This window comes from Pseudopipra pipra, chromosome 6, assembly GCF_036250125.1.
Source record: "Pseudopipra pipra isolate bDixPip1 chromosome 6, bDixPip1.hap1, whole genome shotgun sequence".
Taxonomy (NCBI): Eukaryota; Metazoa; Chordata; class Aves; order Passeriformes; family Pipridae; genus Pseudopipra; species Pseudopipra pipra.
Genome location: NC_087554.1, coordinates 5,611,352 through 5,637,981, shown reverse-complemented (window position 1 = coordinate 5,637,981; position 26,630 = coordinate 5,611,352). Strand labels below are relative to the sequence as shown.

Sequence of the window (26,630 nt, the reverse complement as noted above, 5' to 3'; positions counted from 1 at the left end):
CCTTCTCTATGTAAACTCAGTTATAGTTGATAGACAAGGTCTGTAACAGAAGGGGAATACAGTGCATCTCTTTAAGAAGTGCCATGGAAACAGGGAATGAACCTTCATTTTATCTGAAGACACCTTCTGCCTCCATGAGTGCCAGGTCAGGGATGCTTTCATTTCCTTTAACATCTGTCAGCCCAAAAGCATCCCTCTTACTTCATTACCTTCTAAAACACAGGAGCTACCACTGAGAATAGCTGAAGGAGACAACTGTGATATACACAGCATTTTAAATATGAGCTCAGAGTTGTGGATACCTTACAGCTTCCTCCACTATGCTGCAGATGTGGATATCTATTGGATATACCAGAGTCCCGTCCAACTTTAGACATTTCAGTTACATGTCCAATTTAGGAGTCTCATTCCCTCGTACAGGCAATGGATCAAAGCACCTAGATATCCTGAATTCCTTGGAGGGGTCTCCCTGATGGAAACTTCTCACCCCATCTGCAGTGTTTGAAAGCTCTTCACTGAAGGGGACAAAACTGAGAATAAATGACTGAATATTCAATAAACTTAACCAATAGAGTAAAAAAAAAAAAAAAAAAAAAAAAAAAGAGGAAAAATACTTCAGCAAAGCTCAGAAGAACATGCAGGAAAACGCATGCATCTTACATTTGGACTCAAAATTTTGATGTAATTTTCCAAACAATACTATTACAGGAAACATTCATCTGCTAAACAGAAACCTTAGATTCTGGCCATTCACATTAATATTTCTATTGACATGGAAGCAAACACTAATAGAATATTATAATCACAAGCTGTAGAGCAGAATTATTATGTATTATTACTATAATACATAGCCATAGAGCAGAAGGAAAAAAAAAACAACTAATTGAAAGGTACAATTATGGACAACAAACTATGATGAATAAACAAAGATCAGAGGAAGAATCTTTAGATTTTCCAGTAATGAGACATTTAATAATAAACACAATAGTTGAATTCACTTGTCTAGAAATTTGCTTTACAGCCTCAATGAGTTTCCATGAAGCCCAAAACTGTGATTCTTCTTTTGGAGCCTGACAGCTGTCTGCTATTAGTTTTATCTATTCAATCTCCAAATCCCAGACTCAGAGGTTACTGGTGTAGGTCAGTTGTGAGACCATGTTGACTCTCTTGCCATTCGACATGGAAAACCAAACAACAAAGTCTGCACTATGTCAGCAAGCATTTCACATTCTTCGGTTTGTCATGCAAAGCACAAAGACCCTGATACAGTTCAGAATGGTCTTTGTATCTACAATCTTGTTTACCCTTAGAATACAAGCTTAATTTCCCACATGCCTAAAGTGCTTTAAAAGCCACTTCATACAACAGAAAAGACAGTGCTAATCTCTGGCAGTGGAACCAGAAATAGAGAGAGCTTCAGAAGAGTCTCCAAATCAGCAGTGAGATCAACTCTATACTTATATACCTCAAGTGGGGGTGTATGAAAGGAAGCATCTCTTCAGAAAAATCTAGTTCCAGTGGTGTAGGATCATGATTTTGCCATCCCTAAAAGCAAATTAGTCATCTGCTTACATTAGGAAGTTTTTCCTTTTTCCACAGAATCAGTATCCAGAATTCTGGAAAAGGTAAGGTCCCTTCACCTGTCCACACAGCGCAGCCTTCCAGGGGAAGTGACAATCTGTGGAATTCAAGGGTAAAAAGAAACTTCTGGCTTAACCATGATGAATTGTTCCCTTGAGGGCACCTCCCACCTATCATTAGCTTTGTAGTGAACTTCAGCTCCTGGCTTAAACATTTTAATTAGATGCTAGAGGAGAGATGTAAATACCCCCTAACGTATATAGGAATGCAGAATCAGAATCACAGCAACAAAAGCAAGGGCTATGACACCAGGGGAAAAGTTTCAACAGGAAATGCAGCTCCTAAAGCTTAGATCCAGCCTATCTCTTCAGTGTTTACATCTAAGCAAAAAGGAAGTTCTGAAGAGGTTTAGAATTATAGTGACAGACAAGCACGTAAAGATTGCCTAATCTACTAATTTTAGACAGAAGAGCTTGCAATTGCAGGTTGGTTTTTAGGACTGAGTGGTAGAATTGCACCTCCTCAAACGAAGAAAGTTTTTGAAAAAGGCGAAGAACTGCTCTCAACTGCCTAGTCAGCCTCTAATACTAAACCAAGTATTAGAGAATACCTGAATAAGAGAAGAGTAGGATAATTCTTGGCTTCTTGAATGCACTTGGATAGGACTTAGGACCTGGATAGGTCCTAACTGCAGTAAAATCTGCTTCATTTTTGTGGTCATGAATACAGGGAAAAGGAATTCACCCACAGGAAAACAAATTTTATTTTTAAAAAAACCCAGTTAACTAACAGGAACAAAACTGCTTCAACTACCCCGTATCAATCATGTATCTGCTATTGCTACATGATGTGGTAATTTGGAGCCTGGATTGAAAATTTTACACTAATACAATTTCTGCTGAAAAATTATCTACTTCCTCTCCTCAAAACTCTCTCTAGCCTTCAAACAGCTCCTAACCTCACTAAGTTGACTGTTGGAAGGAAACTCTTTGTTACCATCATGCAATGGATAAAATTAGATCCAGCCTGGGAAACAAACAAAACTTGCAAGCCTATCTCCATTCCATCACACCTCTCTAAACAGCACTGACAGTATCATCAAATCCTACAGAAGTACTTCCCAGAATACTTCATCCAGCATACCATATGTATCCCAAAAAATATGTCTGTGGAAAAAAAAAAGAAAAAAATATTACTATGTTCACTGAACAAATTCACACAAAGCCACAAAGTTGGGAAGAACCCAGTTACTCAAGTGGGTCATCTCTGACCTCTTCCTTCTTATCTTCAAGAGAGCTCTATAAAGCATCTTCAAAGCATCAAAGAACAAACCAGAGTATGAAAATAATAACTGTGGTGAATATTAAAACCCAGATTCAATAAAGAGACAGCCCTTAGAGCCTGTAATAATCTGCTCCCTCTCCCCAGTTAACCCCTCCATGTTACTCAGGTGATAAATCATCCATCTCTCTCTTTTCTGCAGCACAGAAATGTCATATCATGCCCTTCCATGCTAAATCTTCCTCTGCTTTGTCTAAGAGTTAGATTTAGAGTAACTGCTCTTCAACCAGTGTTAAATAATGAAAATTATTTAGGCCTGAAAAAAAGTTTACATGCTGAGAAGTTTGTCACCTTTAGACCATTGGAACAGATCTGTCAAAAGTCATAGTTTTCCTTGACTAACCTTGCCTTGTTTGAAAGTGGAGTGGCCTTTCTTTCCTTCTGCTAATGCTAATTTCAGCCCTCAGGTATAGCTACTATACATTTGGTTTAAACGACTGTTGCTTAACTTGGCAATTACTTTATGTAACCTAAAACCACTTTGGATTACAGCTTGTGAAAAGAGTCCTTGGAAAATAAAAGTATATGGTATTGTGATTCTAATTAGCAGATCCCAAGGCTATAAACTTCAAAGAATCTTTGCAATGTGAATTTTCCCTGTTTCTGAGAGTCAGTTTTCAAGATAAATGTGGGATCTTTCAAAGACAGAGAGATGGGTATCTACAAGTACCAAGATACAACCTGCATATTTAGGAGCAGTAGTACTTTTTTCTAATGTACTGATATAATCCAAACAGATGGTCAAGCAGAGTAGATGATCTGTTAGGCATGAATAATTTCACCAGTCCTGTGACTTTCCTGTTAAGCATCTCTAGATGGGCATATATATACAAACTGCAGTGACTCACACCACAGACACAGTGAGCAATGAATGCACAAAAATACTCTTGTATCTATGTTATCTTAGAACAACTTAGAGACTTTTAAATTATTTTCTACAAAATTATGCTTATTTAGTATACAAGATCCTTAAGTAGGGGTGTAACACTGCCCCAGCAAGGAAAAGAAATGGGAAAAATAGACCTTACAAATTATCTTAATCATAACAACAGAATGCCAGTACAGCTGCCAGGGCTTTCTGGAAGTGAAGGAACTGTGAACTGATGGCATGAAATCTTCCAGGTAGAGTGGTAACAGTGTAGCAGCAACTTCCCCAGCTGAGATCTCCTGAGGGTCTGTAGATGATTTCAATGGATATAGTTACTCCTTTTCCTGACAGAAAGGGCACCCTCCCTCCAGAAACTCCTTCACATAAAATACCAGAGGAATCTCCCTGCAAGTTCATTTACAGTGAAACTCCACAAACACTTACATCAACACTCCTCAGAGAGCACTGCAGGAGAAGGAGATGCTGCGGGGGAAGGAGATGATGGGAATTCCATTGCCATTACAAGGCAGGAATATCTATTTCTACATATTATTACAAGAGTTGGGTCCATCTCAAGTTTAAGATATAACCCAGTCATGCTTTAAGATTTTAAGACAAAGACTATCCAGTCTTTGTGCCTATATGTATCTGTTCCAGAACCATTTTCTCTGTTTTTTCCCCTTTTCTTATGTATCATGCTACCACTGCTAGAGTAGTAAAACCACAGCAATGATGAGATGGGTAGTGATGGGGCAGTGTTGCTAATGGATATTTTCTGTGACTGGAGGACTCAACTCCTCATCTGTAAAGCCAGGAATTACAGACACCTTCATTTAACTTTCGCTTCACTGTCTCAATTAAGAAGAAAAACTGAAAACACACAGTCAGGACTTAAAGCTGTTCTTATCTTACTGTAAAACTGCATAAAGAATATCTTAACAAAAATTTCCATTTTCTTTTCCTTATGTTATAAAATTTTCCATTGTCTACAATAAAGCACCATCCAAAAAAAAAAAAGAAAAAAGAAAGGAAATTTGATGCAGCTTCTTAAGCAATACCCATCAACACCATGGCTGTAATTCTGCTTTCAGTGGAATCTGCCTCCTCCCAAAAGCAGTGACATCTTCTCTCCCCACTTTTCAGAACAGGCCAATATTGCCCCCAACCTGAGAATTTGCTTCAACTTGCTTTTCAGCCCTTCTGAAGTGTGATCCAAGTTCCCATGGTTATGAAGACAATCCAGCAATCTCCCTCCATCACCAAGTACTAACCTATCTTTTTAGTAATCTCATCACTGTAGCAGGATTCAGGAAATTAAACTGCAGTTAATTAATTTAAACGTACTCCAGTCAAAGGAGTTTACTTCGCAAATAAATATGAAGCATTGTCTACTACCTTAGCCAAAAGACATATAAATAACTTTAATCTGTTTTTATAAAATGCAAAATAACAGCAAAACACTACTCTTCAGCTATTTTTGAAAGCTATAATTTTTACCATTTGTAGAAATTACTAAAAATCTGCACTCAATGACATTCTTATTAATGTTGATGTCTGTGTGCTCTGCATGGAATGTCCTCTGGCTTTCTGCTCGGCTTCTGCTTTCCTTCCAATTCTTCTTTCCTGTCCATCTCCTGTCCTGGTTCCACAGTCTCCTCTGGGATTAGACAGAAAGCTTTCCAAAGGCAGGAAATACTTCTAAAATGCTACTGACTGCCAGGAAGCAGCTTCAGTCACAAATCCTTCTACAAGCTAAACTGAATATGGACTTTTTTACTGAGAGTGTGACAAGATTGGTATTGTAGTCATCACGGATGTGAACCATGATACAGACACACTTGAAGAGCACACTCAGAACCCGGGCCATGTTTTACTCACAGATGTAGCTGCTGGAAGTATCAAGACAACATAATCCACTATTTGATGAGACAGGTCCTTACAGTCAGAAACTGGGAAGGCCTTTTTATGCCTTTATGCAAAGCCATGTAAGTCATGCAACCTCAAATAAAATTGTAATAGAGAAATGATACAAGTTAATCACACCCAGAAGTAGTTACTAAAGCACTTCATCCCCGAGGATTTTTTAAAAGGTCATATAGACATTTCCTTAATAACAGCATTAAAGTTACTCTCAACAAGTGCACATTCATTAAACAGTCTCCTGTCCTAGTCACAAAGATATGATAAATCAACACAGGTCTGAATTACCTTCTCTAAATAACAGGTTACACAAGTAAAGAATTACAGAAAGATTTATTCAAATCCAAGTTTCAAATTTCTTCTCTCTATTCTATACATATTTATAAATGCAAGTTATGAAGGCAAAGGCAAAATTTAGTCTCAGATCAAGCAGCGTCTGCCAATATGAAATCAACTTAAATAACCAGATGGTAACCAAATCCATATATACAGAAGTGACAAAACAATAGGAGATTAATTTCCAACTTTTAAAAAAAATAATCACAAACTAAATAAAAAGATTTTTTTAAAGCCTTTTTTATTTAAAATGCCTTTGTTCTAGGCAAATACAAATTGTCTTGAAGTCAAAAAATAAGCTCAGCTGTGTTGTGCAACAGTTCCATTAACCTTGCAATCAAGCATTAAATTCAAGTGCCTTGTTTGGATTTCCCTTGTGCAGGGGAAAATATACTTTCTAAGGTCTGTGCTTTATGTTACCAGAGCCAATGAGTAAAAGCCTCACAACTAAACTTCTACAATTAATAACACAAGAAACTAAACAAGCAAGTATATTGCAAAAATTCCTCTGATAACTTTTTAATTATTAACCTCATACTCACAGGTTCACAGTTTTTCACACTTGTTCTCCCATGCATTCAACTAACATCTGCTTTGAACAAGTTAAATATAATCTTAATGTGTTTTCTACATGTACCAATAAAGCAACTCAGCACTCCTTCTCACTGCTTCCATTCACAGAATGAAGAAAACAATTAGTTACTGCATTTTTTATCCAACTCTTTTTGCCTATGCCCATTTTCACCCTGAAAAACTGCTGCTCAAACTAAAATTAATTTTTTGTTTAAACTGCACATCACAGTCACCCAGCAAGCAAAGAGGAGCTGTTTTTAAATCACTGCCCTATTGTCAGAAACCTTTCATCTCCTGCATAAGGTGAGTAGCTTTATACTCTAAATAGAAAAGCAACACACAGCAAAATTACCAAGGGTAATTATTCTGTGATCCTGTGTCACAGATAAGTCATCAGCCATATAGAGAGTGTGTTGTGTGTAAAGTCTGTCCCCTCCATATGAACTGAAAGGATGATTTTCAAAGCTGAAACAACTGACAAACTAAGGATTGCATTTCAGTGGGTCACAGTCCCACTCTAGGTGGAATATATTTAAGCACACAAATAATCTCTCTTGTCAAATGTACCTAATTGGTACCTAATGTGTTGTATCTTCAGGGAAGGAGCTCAGCAAAGGAAACGTGTAACAAGCACAGAAAATACTGGAGGAAGGAACCAATGAGGAAGAATGTATCACTGGCTCTCCAGAAGGCTGACAGTTACTTAAACAATAATATACTTTATCTTAGACCAATGCTGTGTTTTAAACTGATGCCTTTGTTGCTGTGGCAATGTTCAGAAGCCACAGCAGCAGAAGAGGATGATACTTTAGATTAGTCTCCAGTTGCATCACAAAGTGGCAATGCCTTCACCCACAGCACCAGCAGGGAGTGCTGGTTGGGTTTCAAGTTGCAAATTTCAGAAATAGATATGAGCTCCTGAAAAATCAAGGCATATTTTACTACTGGCAAGCATATGTTGACTTGTAATTCAAACTGAGCTGGGATTCTCTGGGAGGTTTTAGTTCTTTTGTTTAGATTTACCATCCTGCTCTTTACCAGTATCACAAGGACGCTGAAGTAGATTTAGTACAGCTGGCTTAGAAAACAAGGCCAGATTCTCCACCACTTGTATTTCCTTAGGAATACATGCATCACTATGAAGAAAGTGTCATATCAGGCTCAGTCAAGTGCGTTATGTCCCAGGAATGACTTAGTGATAACAAAAAACTTTTAATTCAGACATTGGTTCGAACATGTACCTTAGAATTTATGTTTTATACACAGAGGCCCTTCGTGGAAGAAAAAGGATATGGGTCACTTACTACATCAACAGTAACGCTCATCAGTCTTTGGGTTTGGAAGAGAAAGAAGCAGCTATATGCCGATGTCATTAAAAGCAACAGCATTTAACCCAGTTATCTGAGCTCTAACAGAATATATCCATCTCCCTGGGTTCCTTTCTGATTGCACTCCCATAAATTATGGATTTTCAGTCCCCTAATTCTTGATCTTTGGCCTTAGCTGTTCACACTGAATCACACTGGACTTGAAAGAATCAGTGGAAATCAGGACAGAATTAGGTCTTTTGTATTTCAAACACTATTAAAATAGAAGTTTTACATTTTCTTGTGCTATATCCTCTCCACAAAACCCCAGAGGACATTTCAGCAAAGCAATCAGAAGACATAAAATCAGCATTTATCTTGACACCTCTGTGAACACGTAATACAAAAACACTCTGAAGAAACTTATTTCCACATATTCAATATCTGAATTCCCAAAGCTATTTTTTCTCAGGAGATCCAATATGCAGTAGATACAGTGGGAATTGCACCATTATATGGGAGCATTTTTTGGCTGAGGCCTTACCTGTCAGCATCCCCGAGCCCCAGGGACGTGTTCCGCTGCAGCGTCTCCCGCACCGCAGCCATTCCATCAGGAAGCCTGTTCAGCCTCCGGGTGTAGAGGCCCAGACCTCCATCAGTCATGTACCTTAGACACAGCAAAACAAGATGTCACGCTCAGTAAAACAATACAAATTTGACATTTTATTGTAGCACTTATTTTCTGCATGTTTTTAACTGTGTGTTACAATTTCCCCACTTTTAAATTAAGGATATGACTTGGAATTAGAAGCAAGGAAAACTTTATTCTTGATTAGATCGGAGATGATTTTTGTCTCTCATCAGTCTCCATTACACTTTGCACTCTCTCTCATCATCAAGAATTGAATTTCAACATAAATGCGATAAAGGAAGAATACTTGACTTTCATTAAGGATGCCTACATGGAAGTAATTTAATATTTGTGAATGCTACTATTAATGATCCCTTTCTGGCCCCAAAAAGACATAGTTTATACTACCTCGAATTTTTCTGCATGGGCTAAAACAACACAATCAAAATCTCAAACCTTCACAAACTAACTACAAAAATCACATTGAATTCACCCCTAGATTTTGTCAATGATCCACGAACATTAAGTATCCCAAGATTTAAAGCAATCAAAGTTGCAGCATGAATGAAAAGTTTTTTTCAACCTTGTTTCAGCTCCTGCATTCTACTCTGGCTCCAACTGTGACCCAGAACCACCTGCATATAAAAATTACTATGTACTATTACTATCCTTAGATACTAAGAAGTGCCATGTGTACATATATCACTTCACAAATTGCTAAGGCAGGACATTTCTTATTTTCTAGTTTAGACAAACGAAAAATTAATCTGAAATTGAATGGTGATGACATATGGTGGTATTGAAGAGTTAGATATAGTTGATGACCACGAACAATTCCTCATGATAACGTAGGTAATGTCTTCCAGAATTTTTGCTGAAGTCAGTACCGAAGCAGACAGCAACAGATATCACGTAACGTAACTTTAAGAATTAGCAGTAAAAAAGAAAAACTGTACAACTACCCAGCACTGTGGTATAGTTAGTGAAAAAATATTTTAACATGAAATTAATATTGAATATTAAGCTGTCACTGAAATACTGAAATTAAGATGTTTCTACAGTCTTGCCTTCTTGAATAACTTCTCAATGAGCTTCCCTACGCCAGTGTTTCAATGATGTCTTAAAATATTTTGTGGCATTTTATGAGAGTAGTAAGTCAACAAGTCCCAAGTGTCAAGATAAAACAGGAGGATTTTTCTCTTGGTTTAGCTTCCTTTCTTTAGGTATTTCTGACTACAGATATATGCAAGAACTTTAAACTGGAAAGGCAAGTTCCATTTGCCTCTAAAGACACTGGCATGGAGTGAGCTCTGTGCTACCACCACCAGTTCATAAGCCCACATAGATCTACAGGAGCAGCACTGACAATTGAGTGAACACACCGTAAAGATTTTCACACACCTGAGACTGAAATAACTCCAACAAGCCCAGCACTATGGTTGCTGTTTCCAGCACAGTGCTGGACATGTAACATACCTCACTGAGTTCAGAGCTGACGGGGTTGTATCTTCTCAATCCTTCAGCCACTAGCAAATCAACAGCAGCCCATAGAATAATATCTAGATACTGAGGACACCTTCCTCTTGCTTAAAAAAGCACAGAGCTTTCTCCCTAACAGGGAGACACCCTTACCCACAGCAAGAAAGGAGAGATGCTCTGAGCTGCAGCCAGCAGTGCCTCTGCTGGTCAGATCTCACTGCAGCAGTTGTACTTCACCCAAGTCAAACTGGTTTACAACATTTATAAAAATGGGATGGTGAAAAGCTGGGAAGCCTTGCCCAGTCTGCTGGTTAGCATTTCACTTACATGTATAAATCTGTATAGAGTCATCCCAGGAGCAACCCAGGAGTCTCTGTGGAGTTTAACAAAGAGGCTGTTGCTAAGCCAGTCAACTCAGACAAAAGAGTATTCTCCATTCAGCAAATCTGTGGGGACTGACTCTCCAAACTCATAAACAAAGACTGTGGAAAGCATGGGGAGCAGTTGCACTGTAACATGTGGAATTTGCCTTAGGTCTGGCATTCTAACTGGTGTTTGACAGTTTATAAATATTTTATAATGGAAGAATATTTTTTCCCCTAAGCTACTAAAATAAAGGGAAAGAAGAGAGAAGCAGAGCTTAAGACCATATTGTTATACAAACATGCAAATAGTATTTTGCAAAAGCATCTAATGCACATACACTGATTGGTTTAGTGCAGCTACTTGTCTGCACATGAAACACATTTCTGTATCAATACCCATTGCACACGTACTGGAAAATGCAGCCTTTAGCTTGTTGTCAGATTTCTGGCATATGATTAGTCCTTTCAAGAGTTAGCCATGCTGAAATCAATGTTTTCATCAGCATCAGCATATTTTATGTTCTACGCAGAAGCTCAGCAAGCTCAAAGATTAGAATAATTCTGCAGTTGCAACAAACTGAAAACTAAAGAGTCAGATTTTTATTGTTTTCAAGCACTGATAAATCTTACATTAAGTCAATGGAAGCTGGATGCCTTTGGCACCTTTGACCACTAGACCATGACAGTTTTTCTTACCAAAACCATGTGAAAAAGTACAGACACAAACAATGACTTTTAGCCCCCATACCACTAGGACAAGTTTCTCACATGCCAGAACAACACAAGGTAGATCTTTGTATTTTGAAACAGGTTTGTGTAATCACAGTTTGAAAGCTTTATATCTTATTTTTATTTCACGCACTATCTTCTACCCAGGAATGATTAATTCTGAAAAGATGCCAAAACCAATGATGCCTTAGTCCTGCATGCAACAGTGAGGTGAAGGAAGAAGGAAAGGTACTACTTCTAAAGTCCGTGGAGAAAAGCACATTTACAATGAATATACTTTAAAATAAATTAAAAAAAAAAAGTTCTCTATTATCCATTTGTTAGTACAGAGGAGATTAAAAGTTACTGGTGCCACAAACCTCCAACTGTTGTTTCTTTTTCCTCCTCTCCATCTCTTCAAACTTAAAACTGTCTTGGCTCTAAGACACTGTCTTGCCTTTATGAATACACTATTATTGCTGTACATATTTGCTTTATGAGAAAGGAGAATATAAGGAAGGCATATTTTTCTAAAATCTTACAATGTTTTACTTGGGGAGGAATAAAACTAGGAAATATTATCCTGTATACAACTGTAACAGTACTCAACGCTACCTGAATTTATTGTCCTATTACACCCACACAATATGGAACACAAGAATATCAGCTTCTCCTCTGCAATGACTCATTGCAGACCAAACAATTGTATTAGGCCAGTTATCAATTAGGTGTAATTTATTTGACTTTTCTTATTAAAAAACATAATAAATTTGCACTAGATGCCTTGCTAATTTCATGACTCCTAAAAACTCTGCCAGCACACTCAATGCAAAAAAAACCACAGGACTTGGAAGTACTTTTTCACTTGCCTCAAAATAAGAAAAAGTTTAAACATATGATCTGGGGAAGATTGTCATATCCAGACTGACTTTCATACAGATGGGTAAACTCTACAAAAAATTCAATCTTACACATGCTTTAAGAATGGTACTAAAGGCCAATGGGGAAAGACTGCCTTTAATGAAGTTCAATATAATAATATTTAATGAATGGACAGTGACACAGTGATGACACTGGTTAAAAGGAGTTTCTAATCTTTCCAGGAATCAATGTTTAAATACTCATCGCTACAGTTTCACTCTTCATCAGCAAGGAAAAGAAAATAACCAAACCGTCAGTATGAAAAGACTCAAGTTAAACAAGAGAAGTATTATGCACTTCTAATACACAACTGAGACTTACAGTCCGCTTTTTAGGTGACAATTTTTTTCCTATAAGAAAGTGGCTCCCTGCCCTGCATTACAGGCATAAAGTAATTTGCTTTGGACAACCTGGACCTTTAAACTTCTCTTTTCTTTAGCCAAATACACTCTTTCTGTGCCTCTGAAATTTTGAATGCCATAGCAAGCCCTTCCAAGTGTAATATTTTTAAGGCTATTTCTGATGCTGAATTGATTTATTTCCCTTTCCTGAAAGGCACTCTGAGGAAACAGGAACAGGTTATGCCAGGGATCAGTAAAATCCAGTGTTCTGAATCACTTGACTTCTGCCTGCACTCCCTACTTACCCATGGATACACTCAGCCAGCACCACACTTACTTTTATGGTCTGACAACTCTACCACTTCAAATATATTCATTTCACTCCTTAATGTACGAATACTAATTTTCCAAGTTTGAAAATAGATAGCCAAGGGACAGGCATTCTTTACTTAAGTATTAGGAAGAGAAGGAGTAGCACCTCTTGGTGCATTGGTTTCCAGGTTGGTTTGGAAATAGCTGCCCAGGTATCTCCTGGCAGAAGATTTGCCCAGCAACCCAAGTGCTCAAAACTTTAAGAAACAAAAAGCTTGTAGGAATTACAGTCCTTGGATTATATCACGTATCAACATCCGCTTTGCGGTGCAGAAGTGTTCTCCTACAGACAGTAACACTGTTATACTTAATGTTTTCCTTTGTAATGTTTCCTTTTTCACTAGGCTTCATCTGTCTCGTTACAGTCAGTTAATTGAGATCAAGAGGCTCAACAAGCTTTGAGTATCAAAGAACAACTCTAACTTAGCCAGTCACTAAAATCCAGCAGGAGAAAATTCTCCACTGCTGTTTCTGAAATACAATAAATGGGATCAGAACGATCCTGTTATTGCAGCTAGGAATATGCCCTAAATTTGACTTACAAAGAAATGCTAGACAAATGGCAGGATGATGACAACTCCAAATTTCTCACTTTAGTATGAATCTGGCACGCATTTTCCATCATAACATTGGCATTAGACCATACGGTCTTTCCCCATGTTTATACCTCCCAAAAGTCTTTCCAATCCCTATTCTTGCCTGGCCACTCTCCGTTAGAACATCCTCCCCATTGGCACAGTACTTGACTTCTCTCACCAAAGGGTTTAATACAGACCCTGTCTACAAGCCTGTTCCTCTTTTAAACTCCATTCTTTGATCCCTGTGAATTTCAACAAAGACATTCAGGAAAAGGATTAGATCCTGAGTTTCAGTTTGGGATTGCTAATACAATGCTCAAATCCCTAATATTAGACCAAATCCTACCTTTCAGGTTCACAGAAGCACAAACCTATTGCTCAATTCATTTAAAATTTAATTTATATTTAAGGCAGTCTATAATTTATAAATTAATAGACTTTTACTAATAATTAGCAACTATTTACAATTAACAAATGAATGAACAAACTATTAATTGTTTTGAAGATGCTCCATCCAAACATGGAGTAAACCCTGAACAAATCACTTGTACTCTCAAAAATCCTAGTCATTGCTGGATACCTGTTTCACTTGACAGGTAACATAGGAAAATGGAGATTGTGCAAATCTTAATAAATATATTTTAGTTTCATAGTTTACTTAGGGAAATCTCTCACCTGTAAATCAATAATAACATGAATGGTATTGCTTATTCACACTGTCCAAACCAGTCTACAAGCAAAACAGGTTCACCCCTGTTGACTACTTAATGCTCAGATCTTTTTCTGAGGAAAAAAAAAAGAAATCTACAGAAATAACTGGCCTCTGTGAAATCTCTTTTCTATCTGGAGATGTAATAAGGCTGCCCGGCACATAAGTCATTCAGCAGCAATCAGTAACAATTTTTGAGTACTGCTGTCCAAAGCTAAACTTTTTTCTACATCTTCTCAGCTTCAAGCTTGTCTGCAGGCAAGGAATTCCAAGTCCTGCAAAGGACTTGGGTGGGTGCTGCCACTATAGCTCAGATCTGACACATGTCCCCCACATTTGCTCCCTCCAGGACAATGGCTTTTGATTGAGCTTCTGAAGAAACCAGTTTCCTGTGGAATTAGCAGTCTTAGATACACATAGTCAAAGAGAAACTGTCAATATATAAAAGAATATTAGACTGAAAGCATTTCTCACATCACTGCATCCCTTCCTGTTCCAGAGGAGAGTCCCCTTACTGTATGATCCTCCTTTCAACACTCACTCAAACTGTCAGCCAAGCGCACCTTAACCTCAAATTCACCTTCACCTCAACCAAGAGGCTGACTCCGCCACTGCTTTTAAAGCTCTTTTACAAATCTAGTGAAAACACCCAGGAGGCCAATCCCTTCAGGTGTGCAAATGTCACTCTGGACCCCAGGGTTACCTGGGTGGAAACTCATTACTTAAAAGAGGATGACACACCCACCAAGCACAGGCTGATAGCCTGAAGCCAGGGGAAGGCTCATTAGAATCAGGCTGCTGTTCAATGGGACTTCGCACGTGCCAATTTTGATTTAAATGCCTAAATCCTTCCTCAGAATCTATTTCAATGAAAATCATAGAAATAAGCAGTAGAATAAGTTTCATTTTCCTCTTTAATTTTGTTCAGGAGAGGAATGACCTGTGATCAAAGAGGAGTATGGAGGGAGTGCTGCTTCTCCAGAGGTTTTCAGCAGTGTCAGCAGCAGAGGAACAGTAACTCCACAATGACTTTGGATTCCTACTCTTTTCCTGCAGATGATCCATATTGACACAGTGTGATTGCATCCCCCTCTACTGGCTAGGCCCAAGCTGGGACCATATTTTGTCCTTTAGAAACTGTCCTTTCATTCAAATTACAAAAATCTGCTGTCACTGATGCAGCAGTTAAAACACTGCTGAGGTGTTTACTACAGAAAGGAGCCCAGAGTGAGATAACTGCTATTAAATGGCATTTTGGTAATTATTAGCAATAGGATAGTATGTAGAAGTAAGCAAAAATACAATACACCACAACTTCTGCATTTATTTTATTAACACTACATATAACCTAGCACAGTTTGATTCCAGCTGATGTCTAAGTTTATAACTTAGAGGCCTTAGAGGTCTTCCTGAATCATACATTGCAAGAGAAGTTCTATGACAGCATGTTATCGGAGATATCATTTGTGATAAATGATAAAACACTGTCTTATTGATGAAGCTGACACAAGAACTATTCCTGAAATGAGTGCAATATTTAAGAATATTTAAAACAATATACAAGATTAATAATATTGAAAATGCTTATGCAATATCCTATTCATGTCTCCAGTAAAGAACTATAAGTACAGTTCTTGGAATAACACTGCCATAATTTTTTCTTTCAGTCTTACAGCACCCAGATGTCTATGACTTTAAATCCAAACTCAGTTTCAACCTGATTTCCTACAAAGTCCGAAGTCAAAGTTTCCTTATACCTTATCATAAAAGTCAAACTTTTGATTTTGCTTGCCTGACCCCTTCATTATTTGTGTTAATTATCTATTTACCATATATAGATACTATTCAGCAATGCTGAAAAAATCAAAATATAAAAGAAGTCAGCCCTAACAAGACAAAAGGCAGTTCAAATAAACACTCTGCTCAAAGACAGAAGAAAAATAAAATAAACGTCCCAATGAGTCTTAGTCATGTTGACTTGTTAAGAGCCATATAAGGAATGCAGTTTTACTCATCTGCTGTATTTAGATGAAAACTTATCACTAAAATCATACCATTTAAGGAGCAATATCCAGTAAAGAACTAATCCACTGTAACTCAAAATGTACAGAAAAATACAGTAGTAATAACCACGGCAAGAAATAGGTCAGAAAAAACTCTACACAGACATTGAATCAGGATTAACTCAGCCACTCCTGATTTCCAGCCAGCCACGTGTTACCTGGAGCAGCAACCATTCCTGTTGCAGGCAGCTTAGAAGGGAAGGGTTTCTCTTACCTACTGTTACCAACAACAAATTCTCATTAGCAGCAAACTGCACAGTTCTCCTTCTCTTTCTTTGAAATCTTAGCCCAAGGAAAGGTCTATTATGCCATGTATGATCCTGACATCTGAAAAAGATGCATCACTGCCTGACTGAAAAATAGCACAAACCAAGAAATTGAGCTGCAAGAATCCCATAAATATCAATTACTTTCAACATCCAACAAAATCAGCCCTCAATTTCAGCTTTTCTTTGCCTCCTAATAGATAAAACTCCTAAACTTAAGCTTACTTCAGAACTCTATTTCAATGATGGTGTTGATCCATGAAAGGCACAGTGTTTCTGTGTGGGTTTGACAGACCTGAGCAGAAGGGCCAAAGCTTGGTTCCCCAGTCCAGAGTGGCCTGTTCTCCCCTTTAGCATCCTTTATGCATGTTCCAAATTCAACTGCTTGCAGTGCTTGTAGAAAGACCCCCAGGGAGCATAAAGGTTTGAATAAACAAGAAAGAATCATAATCCCATGAGCATTTTGCACAAAAACACACTAAGAGGTCGCGGAAATCGAGATCTGTAATGGGAATGTATCAGCCCCAAATCATCCAATAAATGGGGAGGTTAATAAAATAGAAAAATGTCTTCCCCCCCCCCCCCAACAGCCACTGCACCCATGAGAGGTCACTGCAAGGAGAATTTTAACACAGTGGCCCTGAACATTGTATGCAGGCTGTGCCCTTCTGTCCTTATCTAAAAGCTGAGGGAGTAGTTCACTGCTTGGCTGGCCAAGTGAGGTTTGAGAGTCACTAGGCAACATTTCTTAATGAGATACACTCAAAAGAGTGAGCTGGGCAGGCCTCAAAGCCCAGCCTGGCATGGACCCACAGCCCAGGCTGCTCACTGCCCTGCCTTGAAGTTCAGGCTCTCAAGCAACTGAGCTGACAAAACATCATACCTACATTTTGTTGGAACATAGCTGGAACAGCCATACTTCTGCAAAAAATGATTTTGACAAAGGTGTGTTTGCAGAATCAAAGCCATTTCCTGAGAAAACATGTGACCAGCATTTTCTGCAGAGAAAGCTGCACACTAAGGTAACGAAAACAGGGACAGAGGATTAATTAAATTAAAAGCAAATAATTCTAAAAGGTTTTTTTTGACCAACAGCCCTGTTGCTGCATTCTAAAGACAGATACAAAGAAAATTAGCTCGGCAAAACCTTGTAAACAAACCCAAAAAACCCACGAGGATTAACATCCCCACCTGGGACAATCTGTGGGGTAGGTATGTTCTGGGTTCTGAGGTGCCACTTTCTCATGAGGCTCCGAGTCTTGAGCTCTGCCAGCCACCAAAGGGAGGGGGCTGGGGGCTCACTCCGCAGCTCACATGAATCTTAGTCCTCTTGCTTCATCATTGGGTTATGTTTTAGCTCCCGTAATAAGGCAACTTCTTACCTTTGATCCACCTCCTGGAGACTTCCTTAGTTTAAGAGCTGTTTTCTGTCCATTTGGCAAAGATACTCTTCCTAACCCTAAGAAAGCAATCCTGGTGTCTGCCAGAGCTCTGCTTGAGCCGATTCACTAGAGGAGGCCAAACGAAACTTCCCATGACCCAGTACATTTCAGAGAAAGCATCAGGATCACAGGGCTAAAATAGTTTTTCTTGGCTATTGGATTTATTTTGGCTGTAACAAATATTTTGGCTTCCTTCCCTATCAGTACGCCAATGAAAACACAGATCCAAGGTTTTCAGACTACAGGATTGTAGCAATTCTGAAAAATGACAAAGTGAAACACATACCAGCTAATAAAGAGCTATTCATGCTCTAAATACTCTCTTGTGTTGTTCTCCACATACTGTAACTCAGCTTCTGGAAATTCTGAGCCTGTTTGCCCTAACACTGATCTTGGTGATTTGTTCTGCAGCAAGTCACACGGATGTTTTCTTTACAATCAACCTCTCTGATTTCTAAGCAGTTTATTATTCCTGTCCTACGAAAACACAATGCTATCTTATTGTTTTACTATTTGGATTAAACTGACACTAGGGAAGATAACTTACGGAACAGGCTACCAAACATTTGTTCACACTGGAGATGGTAGCCCAGTGTCATTAGTGATACTCATTTTTTTCACTCATTTTTTTTTCTCTCCTGATTAATATTGGGATTATATCTAATGCTGTTACTGCAATACTCCCTTCTCTGGGAATCCACACACACAATTACTCTCCATAGACCGTGTAACCCCAACAGTGTGGGGCTGCTTCCAGCAACGCTCCCTCCAAGTGCCCACCAGTGCAGCAAGGAGAGAACCCCCAAACTGCCCACCTCCAAACCCTGCCCACAACCTGGAAACGGAGCTGGATCTTTCTAACAATGGATTGACCTACAGTACCAATTCTGCCCTTGGGACCTAGTCAATGACTCCAACAGTGCTGTATAAATCAATAAACCAACTCATATCATTTAGCAAAACAGGTTTTTGTAGCTAAAGATAAAAAATGTGGACTGTTTGTCCGAAGAACTTTGAGATCTCATTAATCAATCTGTGGCTAGTCACATGAATAAAAAGTGAAAGTTATCTCCTCTATAAATCAGTGGGGGAAAAAAAGTCAGTTAAAGATGTCCTAACACTCAAGGCTAGGAGTGAGATGGGGGGGAGTATATGACTCTTTCTGCAAGATTCATCATTCTTGGCATTATTCTTGGTATATAACGCACTGGTGACAGAAGTACCAACTCACAAAATAATTTTATTACACTATTAGTCCCTTAGACCCATAATATGAAGACCACACTTTTACTTTCAGACTATGGATACTCACATCTTTCACCTTGTGGGATGACCAGACTGACACAGAAAGAAAAGGAAATGATACACAGAGATGAGTGAGGGCAGAGATTTCTCTGGCAATATCATTCATAAGTTCAACTGCTTTCTTTTTCTTTCCTTTTCCTCAACCTGGAATCTGAACTTTATACACTAAGTAAAGATCTGCAAGGACTGGAACTCCTCTGGGATATGAGCAGCTAAAGCCTGAACTGCCAGAGATACTTCTCAACTCCTGCTGAAGGTGTTTTATAGAAACCATAGTGCTACTCAGAATTTATTTTCCTCACTTACAGATCAAAACTGCAGTCACAAGTTTGAATAAAATTCACAGTCTAGAGAAAAAGCAGTAACTTATTACAATAAACATTAAAAAACTCAGGTGTAAGTTGATTTATTTGAGGAAAACACAAGGTGCTTTAGGGATATGATGCATTATTAATGCAGCTACAGCTACTGGTGCTTTATCTGAAACAGAATTTCATACTGGTTTTTGCATCAGTTTCTTTACTATATGCTTCCCTAACAAAGAATTAAAACTAAAGTGTCTGACTTTTTGAAAAGTGTGAAAATATCCAAGTATTCACAATGGACAGAATTACTGGAGGTTTCCAGATGGTGTAACTGAATTGGTTAAATTAGTGATGCAGCAGAGGCTGGATTCCAGCTTTCTATTCCAGTAAGAGACACTAAATCTTCCAAAGAAGCCGATGCCACAAGAAATGTCACAAATAACAAAATTACAAAAAAGCAAAGGATGTAAGATGGCCAGACAGGGAAAAGGCTGATGCATTTGAGCTATGAGAAAATGACTGTACATTACAGTAGGAACTGAGAGCAGACATCCTGACTTCAGAGCAAAGAACAAATGCTTTTTTCATTCAAGGCAGAGATAAAATGTTCAAGTAGAACCTTGTTAATAATTGTCTATCCTTTCATACTTCTGCCCACTAACTTGTTCTTTAAACTTCATTTAGCATGTACACATATTTTACCTAACACAGAGACGCAAACTCATTTCCTTCCAGTGAGCTGTCCCCTTAAAGTTCAGACAGCAAAAGAGTTCAGTGAAGTGCAAAAAATGCCTCACTCTCTCCATCTCGTGGGCATAAATGAATGTTGCAGCATGTATTTGTCAACTACAATGAACCTTGACTCAGGAAAACTTTTTAGCATGTGCAAGGATATGTTTATATATAGGAATATTTTCTTAACATGCACTTAAAACGTAAATCATGTGTTTAAATCCCATTGACTGAATGAATTGTGACATTGAACTGTCTCTCCAAACACTTATTAAAACTAGTAGAATTTATCTGGTGTCGATTTTAATTCTCTCTCCAAATAATCATGGAAATACAGCACCATTAGAAACAACAGGAGAACCACACAAAGCAGGGCCTTAACTTACCCACTGGTGATGTCATCAGCTCTGATATTCTTGCCCAGCACATCCCCGTCGCTCATGTAGCCAGTGGCATCCATGGTGATGCCTTCCAGGTCCATCTCATCACTGCCCTTGTCCGAGATGTCCACATGGCAGACGCTGCTGCCACGCGACGCCAGCTGCCGGCGCAGGGGGGCCGAGTACATGTAGCGCCCTGACTCAGTGTTGATGAAGCGGCTGGCATTCCCCCGGGGGGGATACCCATTCCCCATGGATGGAGCGTCGCCTGCCTGCAGGCGAGGGCTGGACTGCCCCAGTCTCCACGACAGAGGGGTCGGGCGTCCCGTCATACTGAGGATGCTGCGGCCGCTGATCTCGGTGGTGACGTTGGTGTCAAACGTGGTCTCCAGTGTGCTTGGGAAAAAAAAAGAGATGCATCGGATTAAATGTGGCTGCTCTGTGGAAAGCTGTGAGATTTCAGGTGACTGCAAGAGCTATGCCCTGAATGCTCACCGAGTTACAGACTGCAAGGAACAGCACTAACAGAATTTACAACACTCTGTAAGAGTAAGGTCCATTCCTCCATGACACTCTAGCACACAGACCTCAGGTGCTCAACATATACGTGAGAAGAGGAATTTTTAATGGATTATCCACAGTATCAAAGCATAACTTTTTCATCTTCAATCATATATAATTCCATTATACCATGAGTTTGCCACTTTAGGGAAGGGAGTGGGACAATAAGATGACTAAGGGAAAACCAGCTGAAGTACTACTTTTCTGATACATTTTCTTTTTTTGTCTGCATTCATTAAAGTCCTAATATTTTGGAGATGTGTCCAGCACCAAGATGGAAGCTATTTCTACACTGACTAGAGGATTAAATGAAAAAAGTAAAAAGAAAGGTAAAAAAAATTTCTCTTTCAAGATGTATTTTATATATCAACAAACCAATGAACGAACTAGGAATAGTTCTGAAGTTGGTCAAACCCAAACATGGGAGTAAACACAGGAAAAATAATTAATTACTCATATATATGCATGACTTAAGTATAATTTTAAGAATATTAGTATTCTTTCTATATGGAACCCTAAAAATGGGACTGCTACACCATGAGATTTCAGGGGATGTGTATAGATTGCAAGACTACACCCTGAATACTCACAGCTTAGTTGCAGCTAATCCACACCTGCAACTTCTCTTACCCACATGAACTCCTCTTTTCCTTTCCCACTCAACTAACAGTGTCCCTTTTTTTTATTTATTGTGGATATTTGTTAAAATAAACAGCACTGTACCATTCACAATACAATGTCCCATATATGCTGCAAAAACCAACGTATCCTCTGGTTACAGTAATTAAATCATAATGAGTTGTTGCATTAATTGAAGTTTGAAAAGAAAAATAGCATTGGGAGTTTATCTTTGCAAGCTCTGCCTCAGTTTTAGATATAAAGCCAAAACACAAAGTGTGCTCCCAATGAGCTCATTTAGGCCTGGAGTCTATAAGGCCACAAACTCATTAGGGGCCAAACAGCTTATTCTCCCAAACCTCCTGTTCAACACTGAAAAGATCTAAGTCACAGAATGTTTAAATGCAATAGCAGTCTTTGTTTATTTACAGCATATTTTAAATATTGTTGAAGATTTCCAAATGGTGCTTTACAAAATAAAAGCAGTTAACATGGATGACTAACAAAATTACAAAGATTTGTTTGACCAAAGATTGGTCAGGAATTCAAGGTATCCACTTGATCAAGTGGGTCAAGCACAGTTCAGCTGCTTATTTAAACAAAATATTACAGAGAGGAGGAGAGGGGTGTAATGCACTTCAGTTATTCAACAGTAAGATGAAGAAGCATTTTACTTATATTCAAACATCACCTCACACATTTAACAAGAACTCATTATTCTTCATCTTTTATTCTATACATAGCCTGTTCCATCAATTACTCATCAGACATCTCACTAACCAGCGGAAAGTATTCAGAATCTGTGCACTAAAAACAATAATTACAAAACCAGTATCTTCAGTGTTAATCATTTTTCAAGGATGCAACCCAGCCAGGTCTAAGAGATGTAAAGAAAGAGCCCAATGATTTCTGTTTTCTCATAAACAGTTGTCCCATTACCTGTGAGTGACTTGGGTTCCCCGTAAGCTGGACATCGTTTCCTCCAGGTTCTGCCGAAGGTCAGCGATGTTCTTCACAGTTCGTAACCGCCGGGTCTCTGGATCCTCTCCTACAGGGAAAACAAGCCATGAGAAAGTTGATAAGGCAGGAAACAACACAGAATCGAGCTGTTACCTATGCCTGAATCTGGCTTGAACACATTTTTTTACTGACTTTCTAAACACTTTAAACTGATTAGGATTGAAGTTCCATTCCCCTCTGCAGGCACCTGTCATTGTCACATCCTGACTGAGATGAGCTCTGCGCGGTCAACTTCATTGCACAGGCTGCCTTTGAGATGTTGCTGTATTGTCATTTCCCCATATGACCCAGTTTAAATTCTGGTTAACTTTCAACCTCATTAGAATACATACTCCATCAACACCACCCTTTCCATTGGAAAGATCTTCTTCCTATTTCACATAGAGCTCATTCTACAATAACAGCTTTCCAATAAACTAAACTGTGCTGACTGGGTGCTCCATGCTGAGTGATGTTTCAGGTAAAATAGCTAAAGTTCTTGCTTGTTAACAGCACAACACAGCTGCTGTTACCCAAATGTGCTACATAATACAAAGTTGGGAGATGACCTAGTTCTCATGGCATTTAGAAACCCTGCTTTTTAAATACTCTGTTCTAAAACACATTTATGTCCTGTTCTTTAAAAGTACAGTTTATGTAAATAAAAAAAGTCCTCCTACTGCCTCAGCATAATTTCTTTTTATAAAATTAATAATTTAATTAGTGTCTCAGCATAATTTATTTACGCGCTCTCAGATGTCAATTCAGAAATGCTTTAGTTGCTACCTCAGCTGAGCTTTATAGAGTTAAACCTTCTAAGAGGCTGAAGAGAAGTGAATTTCTAGTAGTGCCAGCATATTCTTTGTAAGCTGAAAGCTGAAACAGAAAACCTCCAAAAAGCCATCACAAAGCTTCTATTGGGCACAGAAGGAAATGATTTCATTCTAAAGGGTTTACAACTTGTGACTAAAGAAAATACTACAGTAAATGTAAAACTCTTTATGTTTTGTATCTGCCTTGTCTGTACAAGTGATGCATTCTTAAGCTGCCAGAATCCTTGTCATCCATGCCATTGCTAGTTTAGATGGATATCTATATATTACAGATAACAGAAGTGTTAAGAACCAGATAAATAAGCTGTTGTTGGAACTTTCTATGTTCTTTGTTTTATATTTCATGTTTCTAAAAGATGCCAGGTTGGTGGCACAGAAAAACACAGTCACACACTGTTGCCTACAAAGCAGCAGTGGCACAAATTACAGACCAAAGTGCTTATTGTCCATGTTAGCAATTTTTTTTCATCAGTCTCTACTCCCTGGGAAATCATCTCCCTGACTTACAATTCACTTAAGCCAAAGGGTCAAATAATTATGGTCTGTTTCTGGACTGGAAACATTCAGCTAACAAAACAAGACTGATTCCTTTAGCCAAAGGGTCTCTAGGACAGAAAACATTTTCTATACTCATGGATCTACAAATTTTTGCAGTAAAGAATATAAAATATTTACAGGCCTTTAGCTTAACAAAGGTCACTGTGCTTTTTACAGATCATTTCTCTCACACATATAAAGGCAAACGGTAGGTAACTTCTTACAAGAGCACATAGGAGACAAACTAAACCAATTTCCATTGAGATTCCTCTTATGCCTCAATTCATACCAAATTTTCACTTAAATTGCACTCCACTGCTTAAATTATAGGTATACTTAAAAGGCAGATATTGGATAGTGCCACTAGAACTTAATTATGAAACCACTTAGCTCCTCATGAGCAGGCAGGATCTTTAAACAATTCTACTTCCATTTTTCCTACCTATGCTCTCTTTTGTTTTATATGTGCTTTTAAATTAAAAGCTATGCAGGGAGAGAATAAATCTGCCCCTCACTTCTTCTCGTTCAATTGGGTTCAGGGACTGTTTTGTCTTGTTTGCTCTGTTTCCCCCAAGACCCCTTTCTGGATGCTGCTGTTGGGGTCTGGCTGTGCACAGCTGGGTTTTGCATCTCTTGTTTGAGGTTGTCAGCTGTCTTCTGCTTTTGGATCCCAAAACTTACATATTCTATGTAAGTAATAGTTTGTATTTACATAACATCTGTCATTAAAGACTAAAGCCCTTTTGTGGTCTATAAGCACTTCTAAGTGCTATGAGCCCAAAAACCTTCTCAAGGATTTTATCCCTTGCACCATTTCTTTTCCTTTCAAGTACTTAATCCATCTATATATAAATTGTACACACAGATACACTCATTTATGCATCCCTGAAGCTCTTTTCCTTCCCGATGACTCTGCCTTTCACCTTTGCCATCAGCACATGTGCACACAGGTATAAAGGCAGATTTGACAGAATACGTAACGCAGCATGAAATTAATCTGATTGTGAAACTTTGAGCCACATCATTGTCCAAGGAGGGCATTCTTGGAAAGTTTCAAAATCCACATTAAACTTGAGGACACCAAGACCAAGTAGATGAAAAAAACCTGAGATATTCTACAGCCTGGATAAATGCAAGAACATGCAGTGAGCAAAGTCATTGATATTGTTGAAATTGGAACAGGAGGAGACTTGACTGTGACTTTAAAAACACATTTTAGATCTACTAGATTCTACTGTACATCTGCACATTAATAGAATATGGTTGCTAAAAATCACTTTGTTATATTGATAAGCTTAAACATTTTTGCTGATTATCATATACTTCTTACAGTAGTAGGAATTCTAGATAAATATATGAAATACTTTCTAATTCAGACTGCTAGTATTCCAGCTACAATCAGTTTCAACTTCTCTATATTGGACACAGTAAATTGTAGTTGGATTTTGGTCCCTGTTGCTGCAAAGGCTATTTCTCAAATTGATCACATTCATGTGAGTGATACTGAGATTCCCTCAAACCTATAAACAAACCACAACATCAAGGAAATAAACTTAATTTTTTCTGTAAGCTCTGAAACAAAGTTTTTAAATATAAACAATAAATATCAAATGCTTGGAATACTTAGGATCCTTATAATAGCTTAATCCTAAAAAATGCTGCATGTCTGCTAGAGAAACATTAGGTACACAGAATTCCTAATAATTTCAAGGAATTTGAGGAGCACTCCATTGTGCTGAACTCGAGCATCTAGCATTCAAATTATTGACACCCAGTTTCCACTGCTGACAAGCTGAAAGAAATACCATAACTACTGATAACTAAAGCATTAGGAATAAAACCAACTTGCTTTAGCCCATTCTTATTTGACCAGATCACAGTCAGTAATTGGTCATGTTGCCAGGACATACCTGAGAGGTCTTCGAGAGCAGGCTGGGCATTTTTCACATAAAGAGCAGAATCCATGTTGACCCCTCCTGTGCTGGCCTCGGCTGTTACGTTCCCTTCATTGTCTTTCTGAGATCTGGGAGGCAAAACAAAACAGGGATGTGTAGTCACTCTCCATCAAAAGTATCTCCAGTATAACAAGGACACGAGTGCACCTGTCATCAGCCACTCTGTCCCACTCTCCAGAACAGACCAGCAGGCTGATTTTACATAATTCATTAGTCCCATGTTGAATTACGTCCTAGAAATGGAAACAAGCACTCAAGTGTAAAAAATAAAAAATTCATAGTCAAAGATAGGCTTCACAGCTCTTCAGACAGGGTCTTAAGACACTTGGATTTCCAGCTGTATTTTAGTTATCAATTACATCAGTTGGCGTGGCTAATCTGATCTTCTCTAATAAAGTCTGTACTGCATGAAGGTAAAGCAGGTAGTGTGTGATGGCATGTTACACTCCTGCTAAGTTTCCCTTCAATAACTGGCATTTGTATTTTGAAAGAAATGACTGGGTAAAAGTGAGTGACAATCAATCTCTTTGTACTACTAAAGTCCAGTCCCACTCTTTAAAAGCAGAGTCTTCCAACACACCCCTTCTTGCATTGTGTGTGGAGA

General features: G+C 38.4%; 1 protein-coding gene across 1 annotated transcript in view; it reads right to left on the bottom strand.

Annotated features, from left to right (window-relative positions):
- Positions 1-26,630, bottom strand: part of NAV2 (neuron navigator 2) — a 210,795-nt gene that overhangs the window by 78,211 nt on the left and 105,954 nt on the right. Inside the window, 4 exon segments of the mRNA XM_064657171.1 lie at positions 8,471-8,593; positions 20,530-20,919; positions 22,642-22,750; positions 25,982-26,094. Coding sequence (XP_064513241.1) covers positions 8,471-8,593; positions 20,530-20,919; positions 22,642-22,750; positions 25,982-26,094 — 735 coding nt within the window.